The 18,737-nt window shown below is 40.9% G+C and overlaps 2 protein-coding genes across 7 annotated transcripts in view; both read left to right on the forward strand.

Annotated features, from left to right (window-relative positions):
• The window catches only part of LOC6529437 (putative neural-cadherin 2), a 117,279-nt gene that overhangs the window by 89,345 nt on the left and 9,197 nt on the right, over nt 1–18,737 (forward strand). For all 4 annotated transcript variants that reach the window (XM_015196859.3, XM_039372798.2, XM_039372799.2 and 1 more), the window contains 7 exons: nt 3,887–4,002; nt 5,368–5,532; nt 8,264–8,401; nt 11,260–11,680; nt 12,116–13,024; nt 14,870–17,195; nt 17,656–17,826. In XM_015196859.3, coding sequence (XP_015052345.1) covers nt 3,887–4,002; nt 5,368–5,532; nt 8,264–8,401; nt 11,260–11,680; nt 12,116–13,024; nt 14,870–17,195; nt 17,656–17,826 — 4,246 coding nt within the window. The remainder of the gene's footprint in view (nt 1–3,886; nt 4,003–5,367; nt 5,533–8,263; nt 8,402–11,259; nt 11,681–12,115; nt 13,025–14,869; nt 17,196–17,655; nt 17,827–18,737) is intronic.
• On the forward strand, nt 1,918–2,896 carry LOC26534473 (akirin). Of its 3 annotated transcripts, none has more exons than XM_015197333.3 (2): nt 1,918–2,123; nt 2,175–2,896. In XM_015197333.3, exons 1-2 carry the CDS (start codon nt 2,045–2,047, stop codon nt 2,795–2,797), a joined length of 702 nt encoding a protein of 233 aa, XP_015052819.1. In that variant the 5' UTR covers nt 1,918–2,044; the 3' UTR covers nt 2,798–2,896. The 3 variants fall into 3 exon arrangements, with proteins under 3 accessions (XP_015052819.1, XP_015052818.1, XP_015052820.1); XM_015197332.2 differs by having other exon boundaries at nt 1,920–2,285; nt 2,364–2,896; XM_015197334.3 differs by having other exon boundaries at nt 1,920–2,120.

Consider the following 18,737-nt stretch of genomic DNA (forward strand, 5'->3'; position numbering starts at 1 on the left):
CATTTACAACATTTATATATTTTAATACAAAGCAACGTCTGTTTGTGTGTGCAGCCATTGTCAAATATTATTAGGCATCGGCCATGTACCGCAAATATTTGCGAAATATTACAAAAATATAAATGCTCAGTAAGACCAAAGATACACAGCAGAAGATACAGCTCATAGTCATGCATAAATCCATAAAATACAAAGACAAGCACAAGCGAAGAGCAAGTGAGCATCTAATATGAGTATTTGTATATCTGTCTATTGATTCCCATGCGGAAATTATTATTGTTAATACGGCGAGGGATGGGGAAAGTTCTTCCTCTGCGGCAGATACGATTTGCAGCACGAAAAACATTCAAAATCTCATTGAAAGCGTTTAACAACTTTTTCCATACCGACGGCAAAGGCAACGACAAACTCGTGGGTAGAACTTTGTCTTGTCTTGAATCTGTCTCCCCAACAGCAACAGCTCTCAAAGGACATCCGAGAAGACTGTGAGTCCTTGTTGTCGCCGTCGCGACGACTGCGAAAAAAGCATTAACCCGAATTGGAAAAAACCGGAGCAGAAACAACAAAAGCACACTGTTACAAATATATTTCGTGCATACAAAATACATGGTATTGTATATTAAGAAGAAATAAAAGCTGGGGACTACGATTTAATTGTTATACCGTTCAGTGAATAACATATGAAAATTCTATTACATCATTCAATTACAAATCAACTGCTTAGGAATAACAAAATAAACATGGTTATATCTGTGTTTATAAATAACCAAAATATGGGAAACAAGTTTACTTAAAATCATTTAAATTAAATTAAATTCAAAGGTATACGCTGCCACAGCAACGAACCCAGTGTAATCCCACCAGAAACGGGAAACAGAGCCGGCGAACGGAAAATAAATGGGCACACGAAAATTTTGAACTACTCGCTGAAGGAAGGGGATTTTAGTTGTATGTGTGAGTCGCATAGAATATGAATTGAAGGCTGAGTCCAACAAAACAGGGTCAGGACAAATCTCTTACTCTTACCGACTCCTTGCGTTGCCATGTTTGTGTCTACTTTGAAATACGAATGGAGCTGTAAAACTTTTGTGCCATTGCGTGCCACATTGCGAATTTATGAGCGAAAAGATTATTTATTTGAATGTGCGCGAGGAATTGCCATGTGTTGGCCAAATGTTGTCACATTCGAACCAGTTCGAAGAGTTCTAGGCGGCCAAACAAAGCTCATTTATTTCCCTGGCATCCCATCGCTTTAAGAACTCGTTTTTAAAGAGCCACCCATGAGCTGGGTGGGAAGAAAACCCGGAGTCGCACAACCTTTCAGTGTGTGCCATAAAAACACTTATCCGGCACCCCAACTTCAAATAAAAAGGAAAGAACAAAAAATGAGCACACGAAGAGCTAGAAAGATCAAAAAACCATGGCAAAAAGCGAGAATGTTTTACCCTCCACTTTTTAAAATGACTTTTCATGCTAAATAAGTACACAAACAACATCGCAAAGGTTCTGAAGGACGAGCAGGGATACTTTTACTGCCTTTTCTGCTCCCATGTGAGCCTGGGTCTCTGGTGTCTGTATATTAATTTATTATCATTATCAGTGATTTAAAAATGGCGTCATGACGTCGTAAATTGTAAACGTCATTGTCTAAGACTGGGGACCACTTAACACGACTCGCCTGAGCTACTCCCGATGCTTACGTTGTTCTAATGGTCTGTTTTGAAAAAAATTTAAAAAACAAAAATAAATAGGTTTACGTTCGTTTCAAAGGTTCTATTTTAGCGATGGCCTGACAGAATATATAATTAATGTTTCAAGCGAGGGCGGCTGAAGGAGTTGTTTAAAGAAATGTGAAGTAATTTAAAAAGCTAAGTGTATTTTTATTGAATTTGCTGACGTAAATATATGTTTTATAGAAAAATGGGAAAATAATTTGGCAACAGAGCACAGCAAGCATAGCAGTTTACTTGTCTAGTTGAAAGTGAACAGATCAAATAAGAAATATATTAAGACCCAAGAAAATTCATATTTATTTACTCCAGGCATGAATCACATAATGCAAAAATGTATACTGACTATGGAGGAGGAATCTCGGCATATAAATCTGACAAAACGATGTGGTGGTAACTGCAACGAAAGAAAATTAGAAAAATTATCAAGCCCAATTGTTCCAGGCGTCAGTTGTATTTCACGGAAGCGATCGATTCCTTGGGAGGAGAACACACCTGAGAATTTTTCCGCAAAACGAGCACGAAAGCAGATCCCAAACAGGAAGTTAAAAATAAGTAGGGATCCTGAGGTTCCAAATAATTTTTTGATAGATTTGCCAGTATTAGGAAAATTATCAAGCCCAATTGTTCCAGGCGTCAGTGGTATTTCTCGGAAGCGATCGATTCCCTGGGATGAGAACACACCTGAGAATTTTTCAGCAAAACGAGCACGAAAGCAGATCCCAAAAAGGATGTTAAAAATAAGTAGGGAGCCTGAGGTTCCAAATGATTTTTTGATAGATTTGCCAGTATTGCTTGACACTGACCCCAGTGATTGGGAGGAAGGTTCTCCAAAATCAGAGCTTCAGGCGGCCAAATCCAAAACTGAAGATAGCAGAAATCTGTTTACCTATCAGCAATTAAAACTTATTTGCTGTGAAATGATGAATCAATGCGAGAATCGAGTAGTGCAGGAATATGAAGTAGCATTGACTCAAAAAATGGCAGAGCAGTATGATACATTCATCAAGTTCAACCACGACCAATTGCAGCGAGAATGTGAACATAAGGCCAGTTATTTGTTGTAGTGAAGACTATATTTTTATTTTTTTTTTCGAAAATTGTTTATATTAGTTATCAAAGAATGAAGTAATATCTTTGCAGCAATAAACTGGATTTATATTGTATTTTTGTATTTGTTCTAATACAAATGGTTTTTAATGGCTTAAATTAGTGTTAAAATCTGTTTGAAAAGCTACAAGAAACTTTCTGATCAGCTCTCCAACCAATTCCTTAATTGTGCAGAAAGCTATTACGGCCCACAAACAGCAAAAGTGGCCAACTTTTAATGCCTCAAAACTCCAGCTTCCTGACATCCTGCTCATCCAGTTCCCTTCCCGCGCTCAGCTAGTCGAGCAGGTTAAGCGATTTACGCGTCGCTAATTTACGCTAATGTTTGCCTTTCACATTTCCGCATAAATGCACAGACAATGTGGCAACGTCAGCCCCGGCTCCTGTTTTCCACACTTTTCCCCCACTGCACCCCGCATGCTCCCTCCAGACGTGTCCTGGTTGTCACATACGAGAGCATTTCCATATTCCGCCACCAAGACAACACTTTTGCAGGCTGTTTAAACATGAAATAAGTAAATTATATGGCATCTTGTTGTGCCTGGCATTCTTATGAAACATTGGGGGCATGTCCTTGTGCTCTTTCTCGTGGGGGAAAATGTTTTTTAATGAACTTAATTATTTCAGCTACCTCCGTGGCTGCCATTTTGATGCTCTTTGACTTTGTTCATTGTTTTTTAATCTTAAGGCAATCCAAATTTATTTTGGAGGAGCCTCTTTGTGGATTACTTTGTTAAATACTTTTTTTAACAAGAGTTAGAAAACCATTCGATTTCCATTGATAAAATATCAAGTTGATTCAGTAGCAACATGAAAAAATAAAAATTTAATTCAACCAGAAAACTTAATTCTTGACATAATTCGATTAACGCAGCTCTTTTGACTGATGATCATATCACGAATTCCAAATCTTATTTTACTAAAATGTGATTTATCTTCATTACGCATACGCCGAGTGCTCTGGGCGTACGTAGTAAGCCAATCGAATTACCCCCTTGGTTAAATTTAATCTGTTTTAACGTCGAGCTCTCATTATCTCTTTGCAGCGACGAATATTCGATACCAGATCACAGGCGGTAACATAGGCAATGCATTTGCCGTACAGAACACCACCGGTGTTATTTACGTGGCAAGTCCACTTGACTACGAAACGAGGCCAAGGGTAAGTAGTCGACTACTCTGCGATTTCCACAACTGCTGAAACTATGGGTTTTGCTGCAGATCTAGTCTAAGCTGAGAAAAAAATTAATATTTTATAACAGATTTTGGAACTTATTTTGGTATTAACATAATTTGACTTATCAGTACATACATATGTACAAATGATTTATTGATGCCACATGTTTTGGTTTGTGTATCCACTTGTCTACAAGTTGGTGCACATTTTTTTTTAGTCCTAGTTTCTTCGACTAGGTCCTTTCAGTTGCATGCATAATTTATATATTTTCCCGCTTTAACGTTGAACAACAAAAAAGGGAAATATGTAAAACTATGCAAAACTTTTCGGGGTGCTCTCCAAACTTTCGACCAGGCAAGCCAAGACGTATACAAAAATGAATCCAGAAAAAAACCAAAAATTCGCTTACATGTAGCATTTCTATCTCAAAAAACTTCTGGGGTACAGAGGATATATATAGACAGCTGGCGTTACATTTCCCATTGCGCATTTTTAACGTGATTGCCAACACACTGATCTATCACTTGGAAAAATCAGTAAAGATTTCTTGCTATCTCTGAATAGATATCCAATTTACTTCAAAACAAAAGGGATAAGCTGATACTTGAGTATCTCTATAAAATATGGGAAAGGTATTACAAGTAGAAATAAATGTACCTATGAACAATGATAGATGGGTGCACTTTATATCGCAATTCTATAAAAAATAATGAAAAGAACTAGTAAACTTTTTTTTTTGTGTGGAACAGAGGCAGACACACATAGAAATCCGCACCCTGCCTAGCGTAGTCATCACCTATACGCAACTTGTTTTGGCACCCCAAACAGGACTGAAAATCCGTGTAGCTGTCAATATCCAGCCATGCAACAAGCAGTGGCAGTGCCACAACGGCCAAAACAACCAGCCACAGCACCCGGAACGTGTGTTGCCAATTTCGTATTTGGTACTACTTTTTTTCACTTTGTTTTGTTTCAGCCGTGGAAAAAAAATTTCGCAGACCATTCATGCGAATTTGGCTTTTGTTGTTCACATTGCAACACAACAGGGGCAGTCTGGTAATTGAATTAATTGAGTTTTGCTGATGAGCATTGTCCTCTTTCGTAATTCACCATAAATATATGTTTAGCTTTGAAACGTTTACGCTAGATTATGAGAAAAGTTTTACTCTGATTCCACTGTGCTGAACTTATGTTAGTGACGGTTAATAATTTATTTAAATTAATAAATTGCCTAATTAGGTTTGCCTGGCCTGACATAAGCTTTATAATGTTAAAATGGGTAATTGGACCACTTATACAATAATACATTATAATAATACCAAAATACCATAACTATCTTGTATCTTACAGTACGAACTGCGCCTGGAGGCAACTCGGAATCGCAAAAATAATTACACCACCGTTGTGATCAACGTTCGCGATGTCAACGATAATCCACCGGTATTCGATCGTCAAACATATCGTACACAAATCACTGAGGAAGACGATCGCAATCTGCCCAAACGCATTCTGCAGGTTAGTTTTCAGTTGAAAAGCCATTGCCTACTTTTCAGGGCAGCACTTATCGCCTTATTGACTTCACGCAATTTAAATATAAATACCAGCGGCAGCGTAAGCAACACATTCAATACGTGAAATTTGCATAAAGTGCCAAAAACTGATCAATAAAAAAGAGAAAGAAAAACAGGCCGTGAGCAAACACAATAGGCTGGAAAACTCAAGTGGCGAACGAATAGTGACTGAGAAAAGGAATACAAGCGGGAAAAAGGTTGGGAGGAAATTCTGCACTCGCGTGGGCCAGTTCAGCCGTAAATATGCATAAATACTCATTCATTAATAACAACGTGATAGTTTCGCAACGGCAGTAAAATGCGTACACAAACGCAAATACATACATCAACTTCATGAGTACGCACACAGACCACTCACACTTATATTTTCACAAGCGACTTTTATTTAAGCCATTATTTTTCAACATAAAGGCCAGTGTGGAAAAAGTCGAGTTTATGGCCACATCAACATTTATATACACTTTAACGGGTGCATGAAGTAAAGGCCCACTTATGGACTGCCATATGAGATAAATGGGTAGAATGTTAGCTTATATAAGAGCTACAATTATTTTTCCACAAAAATAAATATAAATCAAATCAAATCAATACACTCTAAGCAAATGGTTGCACGGACTGCGGCTCCTCAGTTTTAACGTCTTATTTTAATTATATGCATATTTTTTATTAGGGCAGCTTTATAAATAACCGAAAGTGACATTCGAATGATTTATTACGCGCACTTATTTTCAAGAGCATTTCATTAATGCCAACTTTTTCATATTTCTTTAACATTAAATACAAATTAAAATTGCACAGCTCAGCGGTCATGTCCAAACCAATAAACAAGAAACGATGAAAAACAAGGCGAGTTTTTAATTACACATTTATGGCGGGCCAAAGTGCGGCCGGAGGAGCATTGTCACGGCAGGACCCATTATGGAGGATATATGGATATATGTTTCTGTTGCATACATACATATATGCTGCAGTTGCACGGATACAAGGTGAATGGAATGCGTTTGCTGTCGCCGACACCTTCGGAGCCAAATTGATTTCTGTGCTTGGAAAATGAAATGCAAATATTTTTTATATAAAGCGCAGCTCTGGCGAGGATTCTGTGTTTGAGTTTTGGCTGGCAAGGCATTTCAATTACGCCCATAAGTGTAGGCGGGGGAATGTGTGGGAGTGTGGGAGTATGGGAGTGTGGTGGCGTCCTGGCGAAAGGACAATGCACGCTGCTCGAAGGATCGCTTCCGCGTCCGAAATGGGCGGGCAGTAATAATGGGCACAATGATGGCACGTAGACAACTCTTTTGTCATATCAAATTGTGTTCAACATTTAACGTAAATTGTCGCATTGTGAATGTGCAGCGGATGGGAGCTGAAAACGAGGATGGGTGGAAATGGCAGGCACTTAACACGTGACGATGATTTAATGGACCAAAGACCCAGAGGATATTGCTACATGTTTGGTTGTAATTCAACTGAAACTCAGTTTTCTTTCATTATAATAGAAAATGGGTTGCACACATGCATAACTTTGGTTTTGTTTCCACAATTGGTACAGACAATCCACCCAGATACTTCACTTTACACACGACAAAGGCAGAGAGATAAGATTCAAACTGTACAAGGCAATTATTGCTTTTAATTGACACGACAACTGTTTGAAGGATCTACTATTGTCCTGTTGTCCTCCCCGTAGGTAAAAAGCTTTCAGTTGTTCCACAGCGAGAAATGATATTCAATTCAATATGTTGGTTTAATTCTTTTTTAATTTTTTTTTACTAAAATATCTATAATTTCGGTTTACATATCTCTTATTTAACACGTTAATGTTTTCGTAGCGATTTTTATCATTATAAGTTGTAGTACTTAAACATTTTACATCGCAAGGACTGTGTTTTAGACTGTGCTTTTTTTATCCTTAATCCTTCTTTTGCATTGTTGCTTGTTGTTAAGAAGCAATTACAAGAAGTTGTAAGTTTTCCTTCTGCATGTAAGCGGCCAAGGAAAATTGAGGCACTTCATAACCTGTTATTTGTAAAAGGACTAAAACAAGTAAAATTCTTTCGGAATTTTCAAGTATAATAATGGGTAGCGTTTCAGTACTATTCCATTAAGTTGATTTTATTCAATTGCTCAATCCCCAAAAAACCAAATCAAAGTCGATAACCATTTTGCCTATGATCAAATATTCCAAGAAAATGGTCCTAAATGCTGATTTAATTTACCAATCACAAAGCGAAAACGAAACAAAATAAAACAATAAGACAAGAGAATAAACCGAAATCCGATTGAATAATTACATAAATCTCGGTTATATTAGCATTTCATTCCTTTTTTTGTCAAAAAATATTTTGCGGCCATCGTGGGAGGGTCCGAAAAAAATGTGCAAAAAATAGTAGAGCAAAAAATCGAAGCATAAATTTACCAGCAATTTTACGGGCTAAAGGAAAAACACCTACCACGCCCACCGTCCAGATTTTCCATCCCCCCCGGACTTTCCCCGGTTCGACTTTCACGTTGCCCTTTATTGGACATTTAAAGCATTTGGCTCATTTACATATTTGATTTATAGCCACCAATTTTGTAAGCAGCGTCCAGTTCAGATTCCCTCGAATCTGAATCCTTATCCCCACCGTATACTGCAGTTTTTGTTACTAACCATTTTCTTTTCCATTTCATTGCAGGTCACAGCCACCGATGGCGATGTAGATAGACCAATAAATATTGTATATTTCCTGACTGGCCAGGGCATCGACCCTGATAACCCAGCGAATAGTAAATTTGATATAAATCGCACGACGGGCGATATTTTTGTTCTCAAGGTAAGTGGGCGCCCGTTCACCTCACGTTCCCTTTTAAACAGATGCCAATTTCGAGTCCCCTCGTAAAACGAGCGTAATGAAAGCCAGTTAAAATTTCGCGTCGGCCCCTTAACAGCAAACCGTGCAAATGGCGCGCAACTCGAAAAAAGCTGGAACAAAAACGTGGAAATAACTTTTTCCTTTGTGACCATGCTTGGGGGTACCTACTCTATAAGCCCCGGGAGCCTACTTTTTTTTTGACTGAAGGCTTTCCCTTGGCCGTTTACAATTGAGCCACAGTTTACGCTCGCACAATGGCGCTTTATATTGTTTATATTGTGTGACGAGTGAACAACTAAAAAAATGAGAGGGTCACAGCGATACGGAACTGAATACACCCTAAATAAATGCTCGTGAAATGACATTGTGATCTTTGCCGCCACAATGGGAGAGTTTTGACCAAGTATAGGGAAACATAACATATTTAATGGGCATTCAAAAACATAACATTTTTAATGGGCATGCAAAACCAATCACATTTGAACACACATTTTTTAACAGGATCCACATTTTATTTTGAGCTTCTTTAAAATCGAATGTAACCAACCAAAAAAATGAACAGAAAGCGTTAAGCGATTTGACACCCCTTTTAAGTTTTTTTCCCTGGACACTCCTTTCATAACCGAAAAAGATTGAAACGCGTTCAATATTTACCACACTCTCTTTTCAATTGTTGTCACCCCCTACCATGGTCCGCTGTGCGAGTTTTGTAAATTATAAAGCTTTTCACGCGGTTCGGTGGCGTATGATTAATTTAAAACTGTGACAGACCACACACACAATCCTAGACACAAATGCCACGCCCAGTGGTGCATGAACGAACAAAAAGTAATGTCATTTAGATGCAAAAAACTGCCACCGTCGGTTGTCAGATACATAGACTCCAATTAATTTCAGACAAAGATGATAAAAACAAACGAGTCAAAGTGGTTCAGTGTTGCTAACCAACTCTTGCAAGATTAAACGCTTATGGTGTAATGTAAACTCTATTAAAATAACTTTAACTTGATCATTTATTTGATCATGTAATTTAAATCATATAATTTAAGCTGAGCAAGTACCCCAATCGCGGGGCCCATATGTTCTTGGCTCTGATTTGGTGTTAAATTATTACAAACCATTCTTATATGATTGTAGACAATTAGGTACCAGATTCAGATAAGATTAGGCACTCGATATAGCCAAACATTAAAATAATACATTTGATTGATTTCTCTAAAGTCAAGAATCTAGCTGGAAAATAGGTGCCAACACTATTGGACCTTCCGATGCCTTTCAAAGAACGAGCCACAAAAAACCCCACTCCGATTCGCATTCTGCATAAAATGTTCAAATGTTGCCGCTGGCGGTTCGCTTTATTTGTTTTATTGCTGGCGGATGGGGCAGTTCACTGATGCGATAGGGTTAAAAGTGGGCTAGTGGGCGGTGGGCAGTGGGTGGTGGTGGGCAGGGGGCGGGGCAGCGACAGCATGTGGCATTTGTGGTTTTGACGCTCTACAACCGACCACATGTAAATGACGTTCGTCGTTCGTTATTGGTGCGCGGTTGGCTGGCATAAAATTGTGTGTAAAATCAAGCGGCAAAATGGGCTTGGAAAAAAGAGTTCAGTTTGTAGGGATTCGAGGTCCTTCGATTGCCGGATGCCACTTGCTGACTGCCTGACGGCTTTTAATTTGTAATTGCGATTGCATTACGTGTCACGTGGTAGTAGAGCCAATTTTTTCCTGTTTTAATTGAGCGAACTACGGTTTAAAGTTTATTTGCCGACAGCTGAGAGAATGTCAATCAAATGCGTTGTCTGGTTAGTTACTAAAAAAGTGACATGAAATCTGGGTCACATAGAATACAACAAATCCAAAGAGGGCAAACACTTAGGTTTATTAAATTGTATATTGTATTATACGCCATACTAAACAATATAATGTCTGTAAGGCCAATAGCCTCACGCTTGCATGTGATATGCTTAACATCAGAAGACCTTACATTCGATTTACTTACAAATATATTTCTCCCTCCCTCGTTATATGAGCTTTTTGACCACTTAAATATGCTCGTAGAAGTAACATACGGAGATTTTTGTTGTGTTCTAAGAGTAAATACAAGTCTTAGCTTTCATTTACTTCAATAAGACTACAGAATTAATTCATCGTAAAAGCAAATTGTCCTTCAAACCGACCACACATACCAGCACATTGAATACATTTCAAGTGTGTTCTCTATGCATTAGCTGAGTAAGCAATGTTTAAGGGTAATTTGAATAGGGGCCAAAGCCAAGCCAAGACCAAAAGGTTGACAGGCTAAGGTTGTCCAACACACTGGCACACACAAACAATCACAGTCAATGCTAAGGGGAATTTTCATCGAATGGATGGCTTTTATTTTGTCATTGCCAATGCAATTTCGTGTGGATAACTCATTTAATGAGAAATCTAATAACAGACTTCTGTGTGTAAGACCACCTACAATCGCAAAGCCACCAAAGCCAGATTAGGAGCAAACAACAAGCGATGGCCAACGGCTCAAGGGTTTCCAAGGTCTTCGTCTGTGGCTGTTACTGTGGCTGTGGCTCAGTTACAATTTACCAAGGGGCATAAAATAATTTGCAAACAAACAAACAGCTGCCAAATCAAATCTCCTTGCGATACACTGCAAGAAAACGGATATACCAAAGTTAGTTAAGGAATATCAAATATCAGGGCTTAACTTCCTCCACTAAATTAGAGTAAAATGAGAAGAGATGGTTTGAAAGAGCATTGAATTGGTACTTCTACTACTAAATCCGGTTAATAAATAACTCTCTTGTATTTCCGAATCCACAGCCCCTGGACAGAGATCAGCCCAATGGGAGGCCACAGTGGCGCTTCACAGTATTCGCCCAGGACGAGGGCGGCGAAGGGCTTGTAGGCTATGCGGACATCCAGGTGAACCTAAAGGACATCAACGACAATGCGCCGCAGTTTCCGCAGGGCATCTACTTTGGCAACGTGACCGAGAACGGCACCGCCGGCAGTTCGGTGATGACCATGTCCGCCGTCGACTACGACGATCCCAACGAGAGTACCAACGCCAAGCTAATCTACTCGATTGAGAAGAACGTCATCGAGGAGGAGACGGGGGCGCCCATCTTCGAAATCGAGCCGGAGACGGGACTCATCAAAACGGCTGTCTGCTGTCTGGACAGGGAGCGAACGCCCGACTACTCCATCCAGGTAGTGGCAATGGACGGCGGTGGACTTAAAGGTGGGTTGTGTAAGCGCACGTGGCCGGGTAGTTGGTCTCGCTGCTGTGGGTGTTAATATCAGTTCTCAGAAGAGTTAGATTACCAGAGGCCCTAACCTTAGCCGAAGCTTATAAGATGTCTGTATCTAGAAACTCAAAGGGCTTGTACATATACTACAACTTGATAGACAAATTGGACAGTCTTGGTACCGAAGGATATGACATTTTGTTCAGTTTGGTATGAAAATTAATTTTGTAAATAAATTGAGCAAATTTTGCAAACTCTGTAAATTATGAGACCACCATCATTTATCCTTCAGACAACCAATTTACACGTAGACCAAAGCATATCAAATGCTCCCCAGTAATTTGCCCATTTGTCTCCCACTGCATCTATCTGCTATTGACGCCCATCTGACGCACTTCGTCCGACTTGTTTGCTGTCCAATTTCGCAGGTACTGGCACCGCCTCCATTCGCGTCAAGGACCTCAACGACATGCCGCCGCAGTTCACCAAGGACGAGTGGGTTACGGAGGTGGACGAAACGAATGGCACTTACATCCCAGAGACGCCCATTCTGACGGTGACGGTTCAGGACGAGGACGAAACGAACACATTCCAATACAAGGTGGTGCCGAACAGTGGTTTCGGGGCGGATAAATTTGCGATGGTTCGGAATGGCGATGGAACGGGCTCACTGAAAATCATACAGCCCTTGGACTACGAGGATCCGCTGCAAAGTAGCGGATTCCGGTTCCGCATTCAGGTCAACGATAAAGGCGACGATGGTCCCGGTGGAAGTGACAAGTATCATGTGGCCTATTCCTGGGTGGTGGTGAAGCTGCGAGACATTAACGACAATGTGCCAAAATTCGATCGGGAGCACATCGAGGTTTCAATCTATGAGGATACAAAAGTAGGAACCATTCTCGAGCAATTTAAGGCCACGGATGCCGACCAGGGGGGTCACTCCAAAGTAGCTTACAAAATAGTTCGTGCCACAAACCGGAAGAGACAATTTGCCATTAGTGATAGAGGAGCAGTGAGCATACAAAGACCTTTGGATCGGGAAACTCAGGATAGGCACCATATTCAGATTTTAGCCATTGACGATGGAAGCCCTGCTCGAACGGCAACCGCAACTCTGACCGTGATAGTTAAGGATGTCAATGATAATGCACCGACTTTTGCCCAGGATTATAGGCCCACCTTACCTGAGAATGTGTCTGGTAAAAAAATTCTGGAGGTGGCAGCCAAGGATCCCGATGACCGACTAAGGGGCAATGGGGGACCCTTCACCTTTCGACTGGATCCTTTGGCCAGCGACGAAATAAGAGCGGGCTTTAAAGTGGAGTATGACCGAAGTAAGTACTTTAAATTTTATCTACACATCTCTTACCTAGACAAAACTAAAGCAAACAAGTTTTTGTTATTTGCAATTTTAAATTACGAAGTACAATTTCTAGCTTTAATAAAAACCAACAGTTGAATGTAAGTTTCGTAGCACATGTATTCAACATAGCCTGGGGCAAATCGCTGTGCATCATTAATGAAGCAAAAAATGTTTAAACGCTCGCTAAGCCAAACATCTGTCGAATTAGCGCAACAAAAAATCGAATGGAAAATAATCGCTAGCACTTGAAAAATTAAAAAACAAAGTACAGCGTATATTTAATGCATTTGCCTGATTAAAAATGTATTCAATGAGATATGTTGCAGCTATTTATAACAATTACGCATCTCATTTAAGTAATTATGCAAATTAATATCAAACGAATAGGCAGCCTAATTTTTTATTTATTTAGAGTTTGCATTTGTGTATGGACGAATAATTAATTCAGCATCTGAAAATTAATTATATATTTAAACACCCCAAAGGCTTTTGGGTCAAATCGTTTATTGGAGAGACACTTGAAACTCAAACACGTGCCAGGTCAGGAAAAAATTAAAAAAAATAGTAATAAAAACACATCAATGAGGATGGATACTAAAGCAGAGGGACACACAGATACCAAAGTGAAATGTGCCCTGAAATTCAAACTGGCAAAGCAGAAAAACTGGTCGAGAAAATTGAAAAACTTGCTGTCAATGTCAGCGACAGCATTCAAGTGACACCTCAAATTTTCTTTCATTTGATCGATTTTATTGGGGTGTTTTTTCTGTTTTTTGTTCAGGACTCGGGTTTTTGTTTCAAATAACTCCCAATAATGGCTTCACAAAAAGTATAAAGCAATTTCCATTTTACAAAAGGGGAAAGCAGAGAAAAAATTGTAAATCAAGATTAAGAGAGTGGTTTTCTGTGTCCACCTGGCTAAATGAATACACTAAACTTTGATAATATAATATTTGTAGAGAAAATTAAATGCTTAGAAAGCCTGCTGCATCTATAAGAAAATATCAAATTAGGGCAAATTAAATTAAAAAAAAAACAGCGAAATCTCAATCCTTTCTTGGAATTTATTACCTGAAACCAATCATTTGAGTACTAAAATTACAGAAAAAAAATTGTACGCATCTTTGTACACAGAATTAATTTACTCCGCTGATTTTTCCATTCATGTGTGTATTAGGCCTCAGATTGGGATAGAAAAAATCGAAAAACCGTTTTATTAAGCAAGAACTTCAGTTTCGTGCATATACTCCTTCCTTAGGAAAAACCCATGAAAGGAAAACACCAAATCGCAATGAAAACAAAGCCTGCCGGACATGGTCAGCTGCACCAAACGAGATGAAGCCTGGAGGCTGAGTCCTGTCCACAGTTCCATCGCTTTCTATTTCTCTGGTTCTGTGGCACATTTCGACCAATTTCTCTATCTCTCAGTTGGCTTTTACAGTGCAATTTTTTTTTTTGTTGGTTACTAACTTTGTGGCACAAACAATGCTGATGATGCTGATTGTCTGGAACATAATTCAATCACCATTACTATGCAAACACAGTTTGGCTTTGTGGCAATTGCCTCGAATGAATCGAATTGAATGGAGTGCGAAGTGGTTCAGTTTCGAATTGCAAGTTGTTTGGTTTTAGCGTTTTCTGGTTAGTTTGGAAAATGCAGTGGAGCAGAACCGCGGTTTCCGATCTGGCGAGCTTTGAAAATTGATTCGCTTTTATCTTCAACATCATTCTGGTACAAAAAATCCATCAATTTGGTTACACTATTTTAGTTTTCATAATTTAAATTTTTCACAACTAATTTAAAATATCCTTTCAGGAGGTGACAGTGGAAATGGGGTGGCCATTATCTCATCCCTACGTCCCTTTGATCGCGAGGTGCAAAAGAGCTATGCCATCCCCATCGAGATTAAGGACAATGGAGCTCCTGCCATGACGGGCACCAGCACTCTTACCCTCACCATCGGCGATGTAAATGATAATAAAATGCAGCCCGGCAGCAAGTCCGTGCTCGTGTATAACTACCAAGGACAGTCGCAGGATACGCCGATAGGCAGGGTCTATGTCAATGATCCCGATGACTGGGATGTGCCGGACAAGAAGTACTACTGGGAGGTTCAGGAGCATCAACGATTTAAGCTGGATACGGATACTGGAATTCTAACAATGAGGGCCGGAACGAGAAGAGGTCGCTATCAGCTGCGGTTCAAGGTCTACGATCGAGAGCACGGCCAGGAGGATATCCCCGCTAACCTCAGCGTCACAGTGCGCGACATAACAGCAGAGGCCGTTCAGCAGGCTGGATCCATGAGATTGTCCCACATAACCGATGAGGATTTCGTTAGGACTTGGAACCCGGTTAAGAATCAAGTAGAGCCCTCCAAGCTGGAGAGATTTCGCAACAAGCTGGCCGAGCTGTTGTACACAGATAGAGATAATGTGGACGTATTCAGTGTGCAACTTAAGGAAGGTTCCCCCTATCCCCTAACCGATGTTCACTTTGCAGCCCGTTCTGCAACTCAGCAACCATATTTCAAAGCCGTACGCCTGAATGGCGTGGTGCAAATGCATCGTGAGGAGATTGAAAAAGACGTGGGCCTGAACATCACCATGGTCAATATAAACGAGTGCTTGCATGAAGGCAAAGGGAAGTGCGGCTCCAATTCCTGTACCTCCAAGGTGGAGTTGGGCAAAAAACCCTACACGGTTAGTGTGAATCGCACGGCTTTGGTGGGTGTTCGCTTGGACATCAGTGCTCAATGTGTTTGCCGCGCGAGGAACTTCACCCACCAGGACCACAATTGCAGAACCCACCTTTGTTATAATGGCGGTCGGTGTGTGGAAACCCGAAATGGTCCGAAATGTGTGGCCTGTCCGGTGGGCTATAATGGCCCGCGATGTCAGCAGTCCACTAGAAGCTTTCGCGGCAATGGCTGGGCCTGGTATCCTCCACTGCAACTCTGCCAGGAATCGCATCTCAGTTTGGAGTTCATCACTCGCGTTGCAGACGGCTTGATACTATACAATGGACCGATTGTTCCACCAAAGCCCGATGAAACCGTGATCAGCGACTTTATAGCCGTCGAACTGGAGCAGGGCTATCCCCGACTACTCATCGATTTCGGTTCGGGAACTTTGGAGCTGAGGGTAAAGACGAAGAAAACCCTGGATGATGGTGTCTGGCATCGCTTGGATATTTTTTGGGATTCCGAAAATGTCCGCATGGTCGTGGACTTCTGTCGCACTGCTTTGGTCTCCGAAATGGAGGATGGCACTCCGCCGGAATTCGATGATAATGCCTGCCAGGCGAGAGGACAAATTCCCCCCTTCGCTGAGTCCCTGAATCTGAATCAACCCCTTCAGCTGGGCGGACTCTATAGACAGCACTTCGATCAAACCCTGTACAATTGGCAGTATGCCTTTAGCTCGAAGGGCTTTGATGGTTGTATACGCAACGTTATCCACAACTCAGAGCACTACGATTTGGCTTTTCCCGCTTTGGCCAGGAATAGTTTTCCCGCCTGTCCGCAGACCGACGAAGTTTGCCTGAAAACCGAGCACACAGCTCGTTGTTGGGAGCATGGAAATTGTGTGGCCAGCTTGGTTCAGGCCAAGTGCCACTGCCAGCCGGGTTGGATGGGTCCTGGCTGTAATGTACCCACCATTCCTACGACTTTTAAGGCCCAGAGCTATGTGAAATTCGCCCTCAGCTTTGAACCCGACAGATTTTCCACCCAGTTGCAGCTGAGATTTCGAACTCGAGAGCAGGGAGGCGAACTTTTCCGGGTTAGTGATCAACACCACAGGGAGTACGCCATCCTGGAACTTCGAAGGGGCCACCTCCAGTTCCGCTATAATCTGAACTCCATGAGAAACGAGGAGCAGCTGCTGACCCTAACCGCAATCGCAGTGAACGATGGCCAGTGGCATGTGATTCGCATTAGTCGATATGGATCGGCAGCTCTAATGGAACTGGATGGCGGGGAGTCGAGGCGGTACAACGAGTCCTTTCACTTCACAGGACACCAGTGGCTGAGTATCGACAAGCAGGAGGGTGTTTATGCGGGCGGCAAGGCCGAGTATACGGGAATCAAGACCTTTGAGGTCCAATCCGATTTTCAAAGAAGCTGCTTGGACGACATCAGGTAAGCTCATATGCTGATTAGAGCCAATTGCGTTGAAGAGATACTCTTTTCAAAGGGGTAATACCAACAATGCCTTACTTACAAACTATGTACTCCGTTTGCTTTTAGAAAAATAGAAATATTCACTCAACTCAAAAGACTATTTAAAATTAAAGTAAAAGTTGTACAGTTTAGTATAAAAGCCAATATTGAAAAAAATAAAAAATGTACACACAACTGAACACTATTTGGAATATGAACAGAAATTGTAACGCAGAAATGTTGAACCTAAGAGCGAATGGGTATTTACCTTAAATTACGATTGGAAGGAGCACACAGGAGTAGGAATGCAATAAATATATGTCCCTCCCTAGCATCTTAACATCTGTTAGCCAAAGATAAAGGAAAAGGACCCCCCGATTGCCGGCATTCATGCGTAGTTTTCCCATTTTTCCCATCTTTACCCCTTTTCCACCAACAGGCTGGATGGAAAACACTTGCCCCTGCCGCCCGCCATGAATGGCACCCAATGGGGCCAGGCGACGATGGCCCGCAACCTGGAGCGGAACTGCCCCTCGAACAGGCCGTGCTCGAATGTCATCTGCCCCGATCCCTTTGACTGCGTCGACTTGTGGAACGAGTACGAGTGCACGTAAGTATAGCTCTTTCGGATGCACTTCCTGGGCATTCCCTTTGTGCTTTGTGAACGGTGCACAGTAATTTATTGGCCTTCCAATTTAATTATAGTCCTCATTGTTCGCCTTTGCCAAAAGTAGTAATTAAATCGAAGCAATATCAATTACAAATAAAATAACAATTTGCTGGACAATAGAAGATCGAATTTACCTAATTACCTCACAGACTTTTGGCTCTGTTTGACTAGTGGGCCAAATTCAAGTGAAACATAACTTTGAGAACTGAACGCCATTACGATAAAAGCAGCCAGGAGTGCTACATACTCGTATCTATTTATTTCCGAGAAGGACTCCCTGCCATTTTCCAACTGCAGGCACACAGACAATGCCAAACAGCAAATTGACTTCGAATGCAAAACAAATAATATCAATTGTCATTGCCTGTCTGCCTTCGCTCATGCAACTCAGGCACAGGAGTGGAAATGTACACTGAGAAATATGTAGCCACACAAATAGGAATAGATAGTGAATAACTACAAAATGAATTAGCCAATAATTTAATAACTAAAGTAGAAGATGAAGGACTTTACAAAATATTCTGTTATTATTTTAAAGCATTAGTATTTATTTGTCTCTTCATATTTTTTTTTATCTTCTAGGACATGACAATTGTATCAATGCTATATTTTTTAGAAGTCTAAACTTTTGATTGAAGTTCCTAATTCCTAAGCTTAAAATTCGTTGCGTCGTGTTCAATGAACTCGGTTCGACTATATTGTTCGAAAAAATGTGTATTTTCCGAGTGTTTGCACATGGAAATTTTCACATTTTCCCGGCTGGGGATGGTTGGAAATCTGGGGCACGACTCGTGATCCTGGAGCTTCTGCTCCGCAACACCTCATCAATGATGGGTCGCAGTGGCGGTACA

This window comes from Drosophila yakuba, chromosome 2R, assembly GCF_016746365.2.
Source record: "Drosophila yakuba strain Tai18E2 chromosome 2R, Prin_Dyak_Tai18E2_2.1, whole genome shotgun sequence".
NCBI lineage: Eukaryota > Metazoa > Arthropoda > Insecta > Diptera > Drosophilidae > Drosophila > Drosophila yakuba.